General features: G+C 42.1%; 1 protein-coding gene across 3 annotated transcripts in view; it reads right to left on the reverse strand.

Moving 5' to 3' along the window:
* ARHGEF26 (Rho guanine nucleotide exchange factor 26) overlaps nt 1–18,023 on the reverse strand; it is a 45,881-nt gene that overhangs the window by 13,039 nt on the left and 14,819 nt on the right. For all 3 annotated transcript variants that reach the window (XM_069865227.1, XM_069865229.1, XM_069865228.1), the window contains exons 6-10: nt 9,257–9,409; nt 8,651–8,780; nt 7,512–7,586; nt 6,921–7,010; nt 1,713–1,867 (exon numbers count right to left, since the gene is read on the reverse strand). In XM_069865227.1, the coding sequence (XP_069721328.1) occupies nt 1,713–1,867; nt 6,921–7,010; nt 7,512–7,586; nt 8,651–8,780; nt 9,257–9,409 (603 nt within the window). The remainder of the gene's footprint in view (nt 1–1,712; nt 1,868–6,920; nt 7,011–7,511; nt 7,587–8,650; nt 8,781–9,256; nt 9,410–18,023) is intronic.

The raw sequence follows: 18,023 nt of genomic DNA on the forward strand, positions 1-18,023 counted from the left end.
CTTATCCACTTGGGCTAAGTACTTGCTTCATGCTTAGAGTATCCAAGTGGCTTGTAGAAATCGGTCCTTTCCAAATGCATCCACTTGTTTAGGGGATCTCAGGAGAGTGACTGTGGGAATCTGACCGTAAACATCATGAGTTCTTTAATTCTGGCTTCTGGGCCCCCTTAAGGCATTTCAATTCCAATAGCTTGAAGTCATTATAAATCAAAAGCCCCAATGTTTGGATAAGATATGTTGTTATAAAAATCTGGTTTATAATCTGGACAAAGGAGCCATCACATAGGAAACCAATAAACAATGTAACAACATAGATAATGGATTTCTTACTGTTTTTCCAACTCAAACATTTGCTTAGCTACTAACCCAGGATCAAGCTAACAGAAGCCCCATGAGAAAAGAAAGGCACTGCTTAAAAGTGTGATGCAGCTCTGATGTGCTGCCAGTGGTTTAATAAGGGAATTTCACAGAAACAGTTCAGCATGAGCTTCGATAAACACTGAATCTCAAACATGTTCACGTTGGTAAGAAGGCTGGGGAGAAAGCTATTCACTATCCTTCCCAACTTTATAAAAAAACCCTTTCACTTAAACATATTATTTCACTTAAACATATTTTCCGCCAGGGGCAGTTCAGGCTTGACATCAGAAAAAAATTTTTCACAGAAAGGGTCACTGGTCACTGGCAGAGGCTGTCCAGGGAAGCGGTTGAGCCACCTTCCCTGGAGGTGTTTAAAAGATGAGTGGATGAGGTGTTGAAGGGCATGGTTTAGTGATTGACAGGAATAGTTGGACTCGATAATCCTGTGGGTCTTTTCCAACCTAGTGACTCTGTGATATTTTCCCTTTCATTTGCATTTAGTTTTCTCTTTGCTTAAATATTGTGTTTTCTTCTCAGATTTTATATCACACAATAAAATTTATTTAAATTATGGATTAGAAGTTTCACAAAAGAGTGTATTTTAAACATAGCCAGTATTTAGCTTAACTGGCCAACCCAGATGCAAAACAAGTGTTCTTCAAAACAGCTTTTAGTCCAGAATAAGGTTTCTACCTATCAAGTGTTATCTAACAGCAACAGCAGATGATGTAAATTACACTCCATTAAATTATTCTAAATAATCCCGTGAAAAAAAATTAAATGAAGGCTGCTAGAATAGGTCTCCCATAAATCATCTGCAAAACAGCCCAACTGTGGAAAGCATGGAGGGGAACGAAAAATCAGCATTTCCTTATCCTTCCAAAATTCCTCCTCTTATTAAGGGGTCAAGGATGAACTTTGTAATTTGTCTGACAACTTGGAATTGCAATTGCATTTGCCCAAACTGCATCCTGTTTAACAAGCGGTTACTCGTCATATCAAAACACAGTCTGGAGCAGCAGGAACTCTGATATTTACATGCTTTATTCACTCTCTCAACCATGGCACAATGACACACACAAATGGCTCACAAATATTTACTGGACATAAAACATCTTCAGTCTGTATTTCCTCCTGGTTTATGCTACAACTGCACCAGGTCCACTTACTCCTCATTGATTCTCCTCCATTCTTTCAAACCACCAAGTGTCTAGAAAATACGTGAAAATGCCAGAGCTACAATCACGTTTGCCCACACCAAAGCCTCATGGAATGTTAGAAGGCAACGGTAACTCAGCTGTTCTTCTGTGATTCAAGGGGTTCATTACAAAGCTAATCTGGTAAGTGCTTACCTCTTCTTCTTTGTGATGATGAGGACGTCGTTGAAGAGGAAGAAGTACACCTGCTGTCTGGAAGTTCTTTTGGAGAAGAGTCCAGTGTCTTCTACATACGCTGTTAACTCGCCTCTCTTCAGTAACCATCGTGAAGAGGAAACCAATGGAAATGGCTACAAAGCAAGAAAACAGAATTTTGGTCCTTCAAAAGTCTAGTTTTTTAAAAGAAACTAATGGAGTATTATATACTTGGGGAAAAAAACGCTTGAATAAACTCAATGCTCAGAGCATGTGAGTACAAGAACAGAACAGAGGTTATCGAGGTTTAAGGTATCTCCCTCCTTCATACAACATACATGCCACAGCCTGCAAATGCTCGAGAACCACTCCTGCACGTGACTTAACTGCTCACCTAAGAAATTAACAGACTTGGGCTGGAAAAGACTATAGGAGATCATCTAAGCAGATTAAAAACACAATTTTCATCTTCCAGGAACATCTAAGTTTTTGCAGAGCAAGCAATCATTCTCTAAGCATGTGAGAATCCTGGATTTTCCTCTGTGTACCTCACAGCTTTTTGACCTAACCAGCTGGAAAGAGCTGCAGGTTCTTATCTCAGCCACAAGGGCTACTGCACCACATCTCTAAGGTTGGTTACAACAACACTGTGCCTTCTTTCAGAGGCATGTTCCGTACCACATACAGAAGCAAAATTGTCAAGAACTTTAACAGAGAAACACACGGTACAATCTGCTTTGAACCAGTCTGTGAGCATATGGAAGCAGACAGACAGATGGAGACAGCATCCAAGGTTAGACTGCTCCTAATGCAGTCCTGAGCACTGTTATTGAGATGTGCAGAGGATGCAGACTGTTTTTTCCATGATAAAGGGCATGTGGAATGCCAGAAATTTACCAATTGCATGTGCTAAAATCCATTTTCTACTCTAAGTAAACTGAAGTCCCAACACAGCTTTGCAAAAGAATGTGTAAAGCCGTATGTGATATGTAGGGTTTGGATTACTTGTCCATTTTAATGCCAAAACAATACAGTTTGTGCTCAAGACATCATAAATTCACCAGTGGTTTGAAAGACATCTGAAACTGTTTAGGGGCCTCTCTTCAGGTCTCCACTGATAAAAGGTCACGACAATAAATAACTATCCACCCTTGGGATGAACTTCAGCTTCCCTCCCTGCCATCTTCCACGTGGACAGAGAAGGTGGCTGTTACATTTGACCACAGTCGCTCAGTTTGAGGTACAGGTAGAATCATTCTCCCAAGGCAAACATGACACCAAACCACTTATGTTGCTCCCCTTGATTGCAGGAAGTTTTCCAAGTACTTGCTATTCTTCTTACGAGCTCCTGAAATACCACACAGTTATCTGTCCACTGTCATAGCTCTATCCAAGGTTGATCATTAAGGATATGATAGCTCCTCTTACTTTTCATCTGGTTGATTCAGTTGAACACTAAATGTTGTGTTGAGCAGGATCTCCACTTCTCTCTAGGGTAAGGACCAACACCTGCAACAGCTGACATGAGCCAAAGATCACAGCTGCCTGATGTGAAGACCAAGCTTCATTAGTCCCAAATTATCCCCAACTGTGGGAGAAACTGGCACCACAGAAGGACCTTTTGTTTCTCCAGGCCTTGAACACGAAGGGAGATGTGAGACTGCACGTCCTAGCCATACAGAGAGCATATTATCTCTGAAGCTGTACCAGGACATGCGATGCCAGGAAGACAAAGGTCCATTGCAGTGCTGGCAGCTGTCCTGCTGACCAGGATTCCTCAGTCAGCGAGCAAAATGACTGCTGCTAGCGCTGAACTGAGCCGAGCTGCTCCGTGGGAATGGTTCTCCCATGGCACACAGCAGACAGGTTCTTTCTGCTAGACTGTGCTCTCACCAGGCAATATCCTAAGCAAGACATTGAACTCCTCCATAGGTTTCACCCCTCATTGCTGGAATGTCCTATTTGGGTCCTAACTTGAACACTTAAGAAGCTGGTACTTTTGTTGCTGTGCACCTTTGGGTACTGCCTACGTGCCTGGTTGAGGATCTGAAGATGTCTGGTACCTCCGCCCACGGGCACGGAACAGGATCGTGCTCCAGGGGATGGCTGCACAACCTGCACCTTCCAGGTCCTCGAGCAGCAGGGACACGATACCACTGGGGAACAAGAGCTGCCCACTTTGCCCACACTACTTATTTTTTTAAATAAACAGAATTTAAGTTTCCTGAAATGCAGTCAAGGTTCTGTGAGACAATACAGGAATGGAAACGTCAGCTCATACGCCAACAGTGACACCATTGCAATTTTTGATACTTTATAAAACCAAAGGACTTTGGGCTGGGTGGTCCTTGAACACAGAAGTCAAACAAAAAGTCTGTGTTGTGATCACATGTCTGCAAAAAAAAACTTTTCTGGTGGTAAAGATGAAAAATGTAAGAATAAACCCTTCTGAATCGTGATTAAAATGATTGAATTCTACAGATCAGCCATGTACCAGCGATGTAAGTTTTGAGCAGCTTCTCCTGCACACCCATGAAATCCTCAGCAGTTACAGCTAACAAATTAATCAACAAAAATCCCAGAACACCATGGGAGGCTGAGCAAGCACAGAAATAGTTACCTCATTTATAATGGTTATAAACCAGAATTATAGCACCCTGATGATTGTTTTAGACAAGTACTTTCCTATTTGAGCATGAACTAAAAACGCCTCTACCCTGTACTCCAAGTGTGTTAGTCACATTTTCCTAACTGATTCTATTCCAGAGGCAGCTTGCTTGTACTTTGATATTAATTTTTCTTTAATTGCCAAGAGTACATCGCATATACCACCTCCTTTCTACATAAAATAGTCAGAACTTAAAGCATATTGAAACTTGGCCAAAGTGCTCTGTCACAGGCCAGCTGGCAAGCTCTCAAACCAAAGATAAGGTCTCAACCACTAAGGGCATGTATTGAAGTGCATAAACAGAAAAAAATTGCATAGAGAAAACCAAAATAAAGTTATTACTCCTGTCAAAGTAGTGAGAGCTGCTGGTTACAGCATGTACAGAATTATATCAGGGCCGCTCATACCTGCAAAACTGGGATAAGAGTGTGCATCCTCCTCCCATGGGGAACGCAAGAGGTGACAGACAAGGTAAGCACTTAAACACCATGAGGTACATCTGTCCATCTGAAAACCCTGAATGAAGCCTCAAGGCGGATTGTCCAAGGACTTCACACTCTCTTTAAGTCCATTTTAGACTGTCCAAAGAACCTAGACTGTCATCCACCATGGCTAGCAAATGTAGTGATGTTGCTTGTGAGATCGGTATATTTTTTTTGGTTGTAGTTTGAAATAATATTCTTAATGCTTTCAGTTTTTAGTCAAAGTTTGAAAAAAAAAAAAAAAATAGTTCAGATGAGTTGAAAAAAAAATCTTTTTGGAGACAGCGTTTCCTCACAGATTTACCAATATCCTTCAAAGAACTGTGTTTTTAAAAACATGAATCTGTCTTTGCTACAAATGACAGTAAATGAGACATTACTTATAGAAACAGTATTTCAGCAAACCTCAAATAGAAGAAAGCAGATGCTCTTGAAGAAATATCTTGGAAGTACAATAAACCCCTCGCTATGGCCATGTTATTTTTTCCTGCCAAGACTGTACTTTCGTTATGAGAAAGAGAAGAAATTGGAATATCTCAGTACCCCTTGACTCTGTAAAGTTATTTGAGGGTTAATGCCACCTGCCTTAGCAAAACACAGACTTGGGAACTCTGCAGTGGCAGTGGGAATTCTACAGTGGCAGCACTCTGATGTCACCCTGCTCTCAGTCACCTCCACACAAAGGAGGATTCCTCAAACTGACAGTTCACAGCTGATTATCAGAATCTTGTAGAAATAGAACATAATTCAAAGAAACACATCCTGATGTGACTGGAAACAGGCCTGGGTTTGTATTTCGTGCTACTACAAATCCAGACAGTCAACAGTATTCAGACCCTGCCCTGGTCCAGAAGTATTTACATAGCTATCTTTTCCTCTCACCTACACGAGAGCATCTCACAGTCAAACAGCAGCAGTCGGCCTCTCTCCTAACAGCAAAACCTTTGCAGCAACTTACTTGGTCTTTACAGCAAAGATTATCAAGTTCAATATCTATTAAACAAACATTTTGCTATAACAGAATCCTTCCACGTAAAATGAAAATAACTGGAGCTATAACTTCTATCCTGCCATAACAGATCATGTCTTTGCATGAATTAGTGTGATATGAGGATGCTATTAAATTCTACTGTTAGCTCAACTAATTACAAGTACTAATTCACTTAAGGAAACACAAGATTAGCACTTCAGCTGCAGTCAGAAACCTAAGCAAAACTTCATAACCACCTACAGCTCACCGAAAAGATTCATTTCACACGGGGTGAGATTTATCAGAACCTGTTCATGCCCTGCCAGACATGGTGCTGAAGTGAGAACCAGAACTGCTTCACCAGGCAGTACCTCCCCAAAACAATTCTTTAATCCATCCAGCAAGTTCCTGTTCTGCAAGAGCCCTCAACAGATTTGCCCTTAACCAGGTGTCCAACGACAAGGCCTCCATGTCAGCAATTCTCATACGAATTACAAATGATGCTGCACGTTTTCATCCTCATGTAAAACAAAAGCAGAAGAGAGAGTGAGAGATAAGCAATTCAAACTCTGGCAAGCCTTGAGGAAATAAATGGCAAGAAGGCTGGACACCGAGGCTGAGCAAGGTGCAATTCCAGCTGTGACAGAACCATCACACACATTGTTATAATGACATAAACCAGCACCAGATGTACCATGGCTGGCAGCACTGAGTTCAGCCCCTCCAACAAAGACAGGTTTTCACCCACAGAGCTAAACCCAGAATCCGGTCACACCTCATTCTTCAGCAATTACTGCTAATTTATTCGTTTGAAAAATATATATCCTGATATTTTCTTTGCCTAAAAAGCCCCAGCTTGAAATCTAACTTGCTTGGTTAGGTGCAACAGTCCTCAATGACTCTGAGTTTCCAGGGCTTCAGCATCCCCAGAATGTAAACTTACTTTTCGTGACCGAAGAGTCACATCGGTATTACAGCCCACACTGATTTACTTCGTTTATGCTGGCAATGAACCTATCATAAATTAGCATGTAGTCAAAACTATTCATACACTAAAGAATTTATGGTCAGAAATATCGCCACCATACCTTGATTTTAAATTCCAGTTGGGAGTTAATTGTGTACATCATTTCTGTCCTCTCCATCTTCCGAGCTCCTTCGTTGCATAAACGCACCAACTAGAAATGAGACATTGATTTAACAGGTTTAATGTACTCAAGACTTACAAGATCAACTTTATAAGATGACCTTCTGAGAAATCATAAAACATACAAAGGAATCTACGTTCTCATGTTGGGTCACAGACAGAACATTTTCAACACCAGACTGAATATGGCTCTGAGCGACCAAGCCAACTTGATGGCCAGGTCTGCTCTGGGGCTGGGCTCAAAAAAACTCATAAAAACAGACTTCTGCTGTCCTTCCACCGCTGATTCTTGGCAATAAAAGCATGGCTACAGGAGAATAGAACACATTTGAACAACTGACAGAAGGTGATTCGGTTAACTTCCAGTACAAGCAGAAAGAATGCTTAAGTTTGCTAAGAAGATTCAGACTCTCTCTACTGTCAGGAGAGTACTTTGGCTTTTTTCACACGTATGGTCCACCACATAGTGTTTCTGTTGGAAGGATGGGCAGCAAACAGGATAACTCTGTCCAAGTAAACTTCAAGGACTTACCTTGCTCACTTCTTTTAGTGCTTGCTTGCAGTTCTCATATTTTGGGGAATCCTTGGGAGTTTTCTGACAAATAGTCTGAAATAAACATGAATTTTTACATTAAATTAGTCATTGGTTTAATTACATTCCCTCCTCTCTGAATGCAGTTGGAACCCTATTTCTGGTACTGAAGCCTTAAAATTTGAATTAACTCTTAAGTCTCAATATAAAGTTTATAAAACCATTTCCAAGAAAAACAAACAAAACAAACAGTTTTTTTTTTAAGCCCAGAACTGTACTGCAGAGAAGGGAGCATTCACTGTCCAGGAATTAACTATGTAACTATCCAGATAATCAAATTTATTACTGCACAATTTGCAAATTTACAGGAGGGGAAAAAAAAAAAAAAAAAAAAAAAATCAGCCCCGCTCGTGGATCCAATCTATGCCAGCATCCGAGCCTGGATTTTAATCTGCACTGTTGGCAGTGGTCCAATTTACACGTTTAATTCTAGCACTTTTACTGAAATAAGGTGAAACCTGGTGTGAACTTGGCTTCACAAATATTCATTTACGCTTCATCACGTTTCCTGAGCCCCCAGGCAACCTGCCCGGGGAGGGAACATCTTGCAGGGTAACAGGCTGGTGAGAAACCAAGAGTATCAGTACTGCTCCGCTCACAAACAGCTCCCCTGCCCCCGAGAACCAAACTCATTTCTCACAGTTATGCAGCGATCTTCCTAACTGAGAGTCTTAGCGACTCCGTTCCTGAAAGTAGGCACTAACTGTGAAAGGACCCTGACCTAATTTATATGATAGGAAATCTTGGTTTTTAGACTGTAGGATATAATTTCAATCCTAACACTATAGGCAATCTCTGTGCTAGGTTCCTCCTTGGCTTCAGAATCACGTCGACTCTTTACTCTACAATTTTTCTATTAGAATGCCTAAATATTTAAGCTTTTGAATGGGGGGATCAGGAGGCACCAATCCCAGTAAGCAAACAAAAGCTACAGTACTTCAATCGATAGTATCTGCAGCCCTGTACCTGGTGTAAGGTGATACGAAGAGACTGGAATGAACTAGGAATCGAAGATGAAAGAAGGGCAACAGTAAAAGAACATGCATCAAGGGGAAATAGAAAAAGCATTCTGTTCTCACATCCATTAGTAAGGGAAGACGAGTAACTCTCTGCATAGGAAGAATAAGGAAAGAGATCATTGGTAAGTTCCGGCAGTCTTCATGGGACTCGATCCGTGATAACACCTCTTTAAAAGCTGGATTTGTGGCTCTAGTGAGAAAAAGAGGGAGAGAATTAAAGGGTATGTTTTCCTAAAGAACTGACAAAGTTGCTGGATTTTAATTAAATCATGATTTTATTAACAGGGAAGTGCGATTTGCAGGAGTTCTATCTAAACCTTCACCTTTATTTACTTAGATACTCAAGACCAGCAATGACATTGGGAAACCTCAGGTTCTCCCATGCATGAACTTGAGTGCAGATGGACTGGTATGTAACATCCAAGGAAACTAAGTCCCTGACACTGATGAAACTGTACATATCCATGGAAAAGGAACATAACACACGGCTGCAAGGACTACGTAGCCAGGCATATTTTCACTCTCCATTACTTCATTAAGGAAAGCTTAGCATGTGAGCACAGGCTCAGCTGGACGCCACAGGTTTTGCACCAACACCGCCACCTACCACTCCCTCCGACTACAAAGGGGGTGATTGTGCAATCATATCTTAAAATTAGTTCTTACAGTAACTTCTGCAGTGTTCGCTGCTGGTAGACTTCATTAGTGCAGTATTTTACATATGGATCAAATGTCGAAGAAGCATGCTTTTCAACTATATCACTAATGTCATCAATAAAAATGTTGTTCTGGTGTCTCTCCTCAAGTTCTTTAAAGAACCTGTGGAAAAAACAAAAGACCCATTTTTACTAAACAGTGGCAGATTTTCTCTCCCAACATTTCACACTTCACCTGACACAACCCATAACTTCTATAACAGAAAGAGAACTGGAAGGTAGGATCACCTCTCCCTGGGCAGAGCCGTAAGGGAAGCCTTGATGTGATACAAGTCACAGGGTGGCAGTGTCACCTGGCAGAGCTCAGCACCAGCAGTGTTGGCAGAGTTACTGCCCATTCGCTGGCTGCCAAAACCCAAGTGGCATTGCCAACCTGGTTAGACCAGAATTTCCAGACACAGGGTTGAAAAAGAAACAAAACTTCACGAACAACATTAACACATTTCCTCATGTAATAAAGGAAGCACAATACCAGAGACATTCAATGAAATATTTATCTGTGAACTGCTAAAGAACAGAACGTGTACAGCAGGCTGAGCTGGACAAGGTGCTCCTGGGACACCACTTAAGTCTGACACTGAAACCACACACAGACCAGAACAGAGACAGCAGGAACAGAACCCAAAACCATGAGCTGACTTGTTCAGCTAAACCTCCCTATTGTTCAGCACCTGCTCCATATCAAACTCCCTTTGGCCCCTGAAAGCTTTCCGCTCCTCTTCACACTTCTAATTTTACCAGAAAAAAAAAGCCTTAATTTCCACAACGCTCATTAAAAATATTTTACAGTTTGGGGTATAAGAGCTCACACAGATCAGCATCACATGTACTGCAGCTCATCAGAGCAGCTGGCACTGGCACTGACGTCACTGCAAGCCTTAAAAGTCTAGAAGCTGCTGAGAAATCTCTCCAGTACTGGTCTTGCCTGCAGCCTTTATACACAAGGATTCCTTAGCCTGCTTTAGCAGATGCCATAAAAGAATACGTGAAGTAAATGCCCTAAGATCAATCATTTTTGCCAACATCTTTTCCTCAACATTTACTCTCCCTTCACCCTCAGACAAAAAAAAAATTATCTTAGAGAATCAGTTATTATCTGGGAGCAAAAAGCAAGTAGAATCAAACAACAACACATAAAAAGAACATACAGAAGGGTCAAAGGTACTGTAAAAAAACTAAATAGAGCATTTACATCACAACTATCTACAAAAGAAAATATCAGAGCCTTTCCAGCAAGCGAGATTGGGAAGAGCAGGCTTGGTGGGAGAACTGTCAAAGAGGAACAACAGGGGGACACCAGAAGCCACTAGACCCAACACCCAAGAGAGCCAAGGGGGAAAAACCTCCCAGTTTGTCAAAGTGACTAAGGAATCATTTTGTTCTGTCTGCAAAGAGACAGACTACATGTAACTGCATCCCCAGGTAGGCAGGAGGGACAGATGGTTTAACATCATCATGGTTTTGTACAGAACCAAGGTTCTCAAACACTAATCTGACTTCTCCTACTGCTCACAGTACTTATGTCTTTATTGCCTTGTGGGTTCACATAATTCCACACTGCAAACTATTCTGGACAGCACTGTGGTCCCTACTCTGACAATGCCACCATCACAGAAAATATCAATCCATCACTATCAAAGCTATTCTGTATGCTGGGGTGAAATGCGGTCTGGCTTGTAGATCACTGAGGTCAGGTTCATTATTATTATTCTTAACGTTTTTGAAATTATAATGACACACGTCTGGCACAAAGAAGCCTATAATGCAGATGTAGCTCCACAGGGATGTTGCCGCTGACCCGTTGCTGCCCAGTAACAGAAAAAAGCCACTGGAGTGGGCAGTACAATTTAGCTTCCTCCTCTCGGAGATAAGGGAACTGGAAAAGCAATTACTGATTTCAAAGAACTTCAGATAAAAGTAACAAAAAAATTGGAGTAGCTTTCCAAATCTGAATCTTCTCAGCAGGAACAGTAGCTTAGCATTCTCATTGCTTTTTTCTCCCTCTTTTGAGGAGGGGAGAGGGCATTTCAAATAGTAAAAATGAGGAAAATTACAACCCTATTTCCATAGAAGAAGAAGAGGGTAAAATCTAAATAGTGCAAAGCCACATATACACAGAGGCCTAACAGCAAACACCAGAGCTAATAGTCCATAAAAAAAAGTTTTTATTAGGAAATACCCACTGAGCAGCTACAAAGCCAAACAAGAAAAAGAGACCTCAACAACCTATTCCTTCAGTGAACTGGAACAACTTTCAGCAAATCTACCCATAAGTAACCGGACTCGCAGCGAGCCACTGGCCTTGACAACTATTTATAGCGCTCTGGCAGAGATCCGGAACACTGAAAAGGCCATGGCAGCCCTGCCAATACGTTCTGTTACAGCAAGATAGCGGTAAGTGCTCTAGCGCAGTGGTACATGTTCCAGAAAAACAAATTTTGAGTCACCCAATTAATACCTACTGACAAATGAGCCCACAAAGAACACTCCTTGGCACCAGAAGCGTAAATCTTTTTGATACGTTACGAAGACATCAAAAGAAGAGCCTGCATTTTAAAACCCCTTCCCACGCAGAAGACAGCAGTGCTTTTTATGCTGCTAAGAAGAAGCAGGATGCATCTGCCGTCTTTCTCAGTCTGAAGTTACCTGCACACTCAGTTGTTACAGAACAAAACACTCTCTTGGCACATCACAATAGATATATAAATCATTTTGTGAAGCTTTCTAGCAACACTGATGAGGCTATGCCCATATAACAAGCTTGCTAGTATGGCCAAACTAACAAACGCAGCAAGCAAAGACCTCAGAGAACGGAGCAGCACGACCAGACGCGTAATTTGCCTCCTGCTGCACAAACCTGAGTTGTCACCTGCAGTCCCTTGGGTCACAGTACTAACAGATGCTGACGTTGTTACTATATGCAAGAGAAGTGATTCATTTTTTTTCCCCAACTATCAAGATTAAGATGAAAATATGAACCCTAAATCCGGGGCCTTGAGCAGCCTGGTCCACTGGGAGGTGTCCCTGCCCGTGACAGGAAGGTTGGAACTGGATGGGCTTTAAGGTCCCTTCCAACCCATTCCATGATTAAAAAATTATAAATGAAGCATTCCTTAGTCTGTAGGGCAGGGAGCTCTTCACAGCCTAGAAATAATGGTAACCTACAAAGCGCCCAGTACGCCCCAAAGAAAGTCTGGAATTCACGATTTCCTTTCAAAATAATGCATTCCTCCACTGTGTTCCTGCCCCACTCCCTCTCAGAGCTAAGTGGGCTCAGCCACAGACACCACTGCTGTCCCACACCTTCCAGCAGTCCCAGACACACCTAGGTTCATCTTTCTCATAAGAGCAGCTGCGTCAAGCTGGCAGCCGCCTTGTTTCCATCGCCAGAAGAAAGCAAGTTCCAATGGCAAGTGTCCCGACGGCCACGTTAGGCTGGTTTACAGCTGGGTGCGGTTCAGAGGACAGAGCAGCAACGCTCATCATGGAGAAAGCCATGGGCAGGAGGGTACTTCAGCCTCTTTCCAAGGCATGCGTAGAAGTATCCAGGGCAGCAAACTATCACATGTGTTTACAGGCATGGAAAACACGGTAGGTTTTGATACTGCTGCAATCAAGCCGCCCTTCCTATTAAACACACAAATAAACATCTGTGCACACGATCTTTGCACTGACAGAGTCACATCCATAGCAGAAGGTGCAGCACAGCATGAAGGAGAGCAATGCCGCTCTTCAGCAGGTAATATTTTTCCTAGGTGTGAACACCGCACAGACCAACCTCACAGCAGCCCACGGGAATGTAGAGCAATGCAGCCCAGCATCAGTCTGCAATGAAAGCTTTCACCTCGTGAATCCAAGGTCCAACAAAAGACTGTATAGCTTTAAATTCTCATTTAAACAAAGCACACTGACTCGCTGACACATGAGAGGAGCCAAGGGAATGTACATATATATTCCCACTCTGACAGCCTTGCTAAACACAGGTCTCTCCAGACTTGCTAACAGCTTGGTGCCTTTTCAAAGCTACGTGTTCTTTTTTATGCAGGAAAGGCAATGGCATTCTCTGACACCAGACTGACCCCCTGAAGACTTACCGCTCTGTCTCAACCATGACAGGCTGCTGCTTCATCCCTTATCAGTCTGTACAAGGGAAGCAGAGAGGAGAGTTCAAATAACTCTTTAATGCTCACTCACTTTACTACCAAAAAAATACGCAGATAAACAGTTTCCCTATTTTGTGACTCCCACAGCAACAGAAAACGTGAAGAACCAGTGAAAGAGTCATAAGCTGCTACTAGAATCAACCCTGCAAGACCCACCAACAAAAGCATGACTGCTTGAGAGGAGCTGTGTGGGCACAGTTCCAGATGATTGTGACAGTGATGCTCTGCAGGAAAGGACACAAATATCTACTGAATAAATAGCTTTGGGGTTGCAGCTGGAAGGCTTTAAAAATATTAAGTACTTTTGTTCTGCTCACCTTAAACAGATTCATATAGTAACTATGTAGAGGTAAGGCTACAGAAGAAGAGCCAGATTGATTCATTGATCTAGAATATAGCTTCAAACTGCATTTCAAACAGTATTTTCTTTCAATATGAGGCATTTCTATTTGATGCCAGAACTACCTGCTGCTGGATAACACAAACCATCCTAAGTCACCAGTGAGAGAAGATTTGGGGTTTGGGTAGTATTTTTTTATGAAAGCAATATTGTTAATGTCAAAAGCAGTCATTAGAAGATAGTTAGAGAAGGATCAGTTCTTAGGCTGAGGACCTCAGCTAGAGAAAGAGCAAAAATAAAACCCTACCTCCAAATGTATAAGTAAAGGAAGAACTGATCATGAAGTCCTAGACCAAGGGCTTGCAGAAGAGTTTTGAAACATAATCTAATTAAGAGAGAAGTTGCAAAGGGACCTGAGCAAGTTTCTCCTCATAAGCATCTGGGACACGGAGTTACATACCATCTGTGCTGCATTTCCACAGAACATTAATTGGCAGTAGTGAGCTTTAGCATCAAATTCTTCAGAAAGGGACAGAGACAATTAATTTGTCAATAGTTCTGGCAGTAATACAATACACGGAACATTGCGGACAGCGTGCAGATGAAGCTTTGAGTATGTGTAAAGCTAGTGAAGAAAAAATTACTAGAAATCTCTCTAGAAAGGGGTAAACAAAGTAAGATTATAATGGCCACCATGCAAGAATACTGCTTTTGTAAATCTAAAATAGAAATTGGATTACTTTTCTGCCGACAAAACTGTTAACATCGTCAAGCTTCAGCAACCACAATTAAAAACCAATGAAAGTGCACATCTACAATTTGAGAAGACACAGCAATTGTAATTGGTATCTCACAGCCTTGGGTGCCTTGCCATTTGTTCCACTGAACCTTGTTCCAAGAAACACACATTATCCCTTCCTATTCCCCAACACTATCAGTTTAGCTCAAGTGAGATAAGGAAGAAGAATCATGTTTTGCAGGAAGGAAGAAATAAGAACCAGAGAGAGCGTATTATTACATGGGAAGGACCGCAAAGGCCTGAAGAGAAAACCAGAGAGTAATACAGACACATCACGGTTGAAGGTGCAGCTTGTATCCCCTGTCTCTTCAGGTGAACCGAACAGACTGGAAAACCCAACCCAACTTAAAAACATTAGAACATAATCTAGAAAATTCCCAAGTAAAACTCCTCAAAAGCATAGGTTCCCTCTACTCTTCACACAGTTTGTAATGACAGGACCCTCTTCTGTCGCTCCTGATCTTGGCAAATGAGGGTCCTTGGGTTTTGATTACCTGGTAAAAAGAGCCAATACATACAAGGTATATCTCCACCGCCAAATAAAAAACCCTAAACCCCAAACAAGATATTTAATGCACTGCTTCATCAGGAAACCTTTCAGGAACAATGCCTGAAGGGGCTGCGCTGAGCAAAGCATGAGATGGCAGCTCCAGGGATCTGAAGAACGTTGGCCAATCAATTGCCTTGATTTACCTTTTTTCTTTTTTTAAAAAAAACTCCAGCTAGACAGTGCCTATTTTAATTAGCAAAATAAGTAAACACAATCATTAACATGATCACAAGATCTCCTTAAAAGACAGCACCAGCTAATACTACTTTAAAGGGATTAAATTGTGTCTATGCAGAGCCTGACAAACACTTCAAGATCCGCTGTGTAAAACTCTGCAGAGGCAGGACACTGGAGAGAAACAAAACCACAGCTACACAGTCAGCATTTAAGTAACACTGCAAATGACCCCCCCGGATACAGAAGATCTTCTGAAGAAATACAAGTTTTGTGCAACTAATATTTAAATTTAGTGTATCCAGCACTGGAAAAAAAAGAACCATAAAGGCAGTTTAAGTTGGTGTTTCTTGATGATGCTGTAAAATCCACTAGAGTGACAGCCTAAGGCAGTTCATGCCAGCTTCTAGTCCCACATGGTTTTAATAAGAGACTTCAGGCTCAGGCTAAATTATTTGGTAACAGAAACACAACTGCAAATGCCCTCCACCGACACTTTCTGTGTATGCAGTGTTGCCAAAGACTCAGACTGCCTCTTCAAAGCAATCCTTTACAACACTTCTGAGCAGGCGTGAAGGCAAAAACAAGGATGCCTGAGCAGAGACTGTCAAATCCAACACGAGTGATACCGAATTTCAGAGATCGCACCAGTCATACAATACAATAACCAGGTTGGAAGAGACCCACTGGATCATCGAGTCCAACCATTCCTATCAAACACTAAACCATGTCCCTCAGCACCTCGTCCACCCATGCCTTAAACACCTCCAAGGAAGGTGAATCAGTCAGAGACAACCAAATCACAAATACTTTATTTATGTTTTCTTTATGATTAGCTGGCATTCCTTCAGAGGGACATCTGACATGGAGAACACCACAGACAGCTGGAACAGGACTTTGCACAGGACAGAAGGGAACATACTGGAAAAACTCTACTCTAAAGTCATATTAAACCACTGACTGCTTTCAGAAAATCTCTTAGAATTAAACCCCTACCAATGGGCACACCTTCCCCCTTCCCAGCTTACTACCAACAGTAAATATCTTGGCCTGAGCAACTTTTCCATAGGTACTGTCCACAAAAGTGCTTCCTTGATTTGGTCACTGCTGCGACTGCGGGTGACGAGTCAGAGCTACAGGAGCAGAAAGCTCTGGGATCAAAGTCCAGGCTGTCAAAGCCGGCAGCCACAGAGAGCATGTCACCGTTCCCCGGTCACCACAGAAGCGTCACTGCCACAGTACCTTCCTGCTGATTACCTCATCCTATCACTCCAAGCCTTTGTGAACAGTCCCTCCCCAGCTTTCTTGTAGCCCCTTCAGGTACTGGAAGGTCACTATAAGGTCTCCTTGGAGCCTTCTCTTCTCCAGGCTGAACAACCCCAACTCTCTCAGCCTGTCCTCGGATGGGAGGTGCTCCAGCCCTTGGATCATCCTTGTAGCCCTCCTCTGGTGCTATATAGGTATAAAAATTTCTCAACTCATTTAAAAAAAACCCAAAACAAACAACATTCATTCTTTCTCATCAGTTCTGTTCTCCCAAGAAAATGGGCTGAGGGAAGGACAATTCTGTTCAGATTTGTTGTTCCCGAGTACTGAAGTCACATATCCAATCTTGTTTCCAACAAGGAAGCTAAATTATAGAACATTCACTGTGTCAGGAATGTAAGCACCAACTGCATATTAATTAAAGTTACTGTTTACCAACGCTGCCAGTCATTTGCAAAGAAACAGTGCAGGTCAACCCAGAGAGTTGTTTCAGCTGCCAGAAGAACTCCCTAAACAAATAATTCCTAGATAATCAAGCCAAAGAGTTCAGCAACAAGAACTGATACTGGAACAAACCACGGAGGAAACAATCTGAGGAAACACAGGGATAAATGCACTGTCCCAAGTTATGACTATGATGCAAACCCACATGTTCTGTGGGTATCTACACTTTAAAGGATAAAAAAAAAAGGCACCATTGGCAGTAAATTTTAATTTTTTTGGATAATGCAGCACAGCTGAAAGGCAAAAACTACAAAAGGTAAATGTAGCAGCACTCTGCTACACCTGGAAATCCCAAGAGTCATGGATGGTTTGAGTGCTCAGCAGCACCTGCCTGGAGCCACAGGTGCCTTGTGTCCTGCTTCCAGATCATTTGGGAGGCTTTTTCTCCCTCTTGTTCCCATTACTCTGCCCACAACATCCACTCAGCCTGACTGATAAGGAAGCCACTTATCTGCTTCCAAACCTCTAAATCTGGTGAACATCCTTTGGAAGAGCACAGCCACTCTTCCCCAGCCCACACCTCAGCGTCACTCATCCAGTGGCGTGACCACACTCAGCTGGATGCCCTCAAGTCCTTAGTCGGCTTCCTTCAAACACTGCTGACAAAGAACTGTGATAAAATACAGAACACGGGCTAAAACCATCAGTCTAGACCAAAAGGAAAAAAAGGACGTTAATAACTTCTATCACTGTCTTATGTAGAAATCTAACCAGTGACCTATAACTAAGAAGAAATCTTTCCCTATAGTTCACCTGAATCACCCAGGGTCTACTCACTTTATTTTTACTTTATTATATATGGGCTTTTGGGTTGGGGATTTTAGTTTTTTGTTCTGTTGCTTAAAATGCTGCTTTTAATGCCTACCTAACCAATACAATATACACTTAAATGAAGACTGGGACTGTATTTTCCTACAGAAA

This window comes from Phaenicophaeus curvirostris, chromosome 10 (assembly GCF_032191515.1).
Source record: "Phaenicophaeus curvirostris isolate KB17595 chromosome 10, BPBGC_Pcur_1.0, whole genome shotgun sequence".
NCBI lineage: Eukaryota > Metazoa > Chordata > Aves > Cuculiformes > Cuculidae > Phaenicophaeus > Phaenicophaeus curvirostris.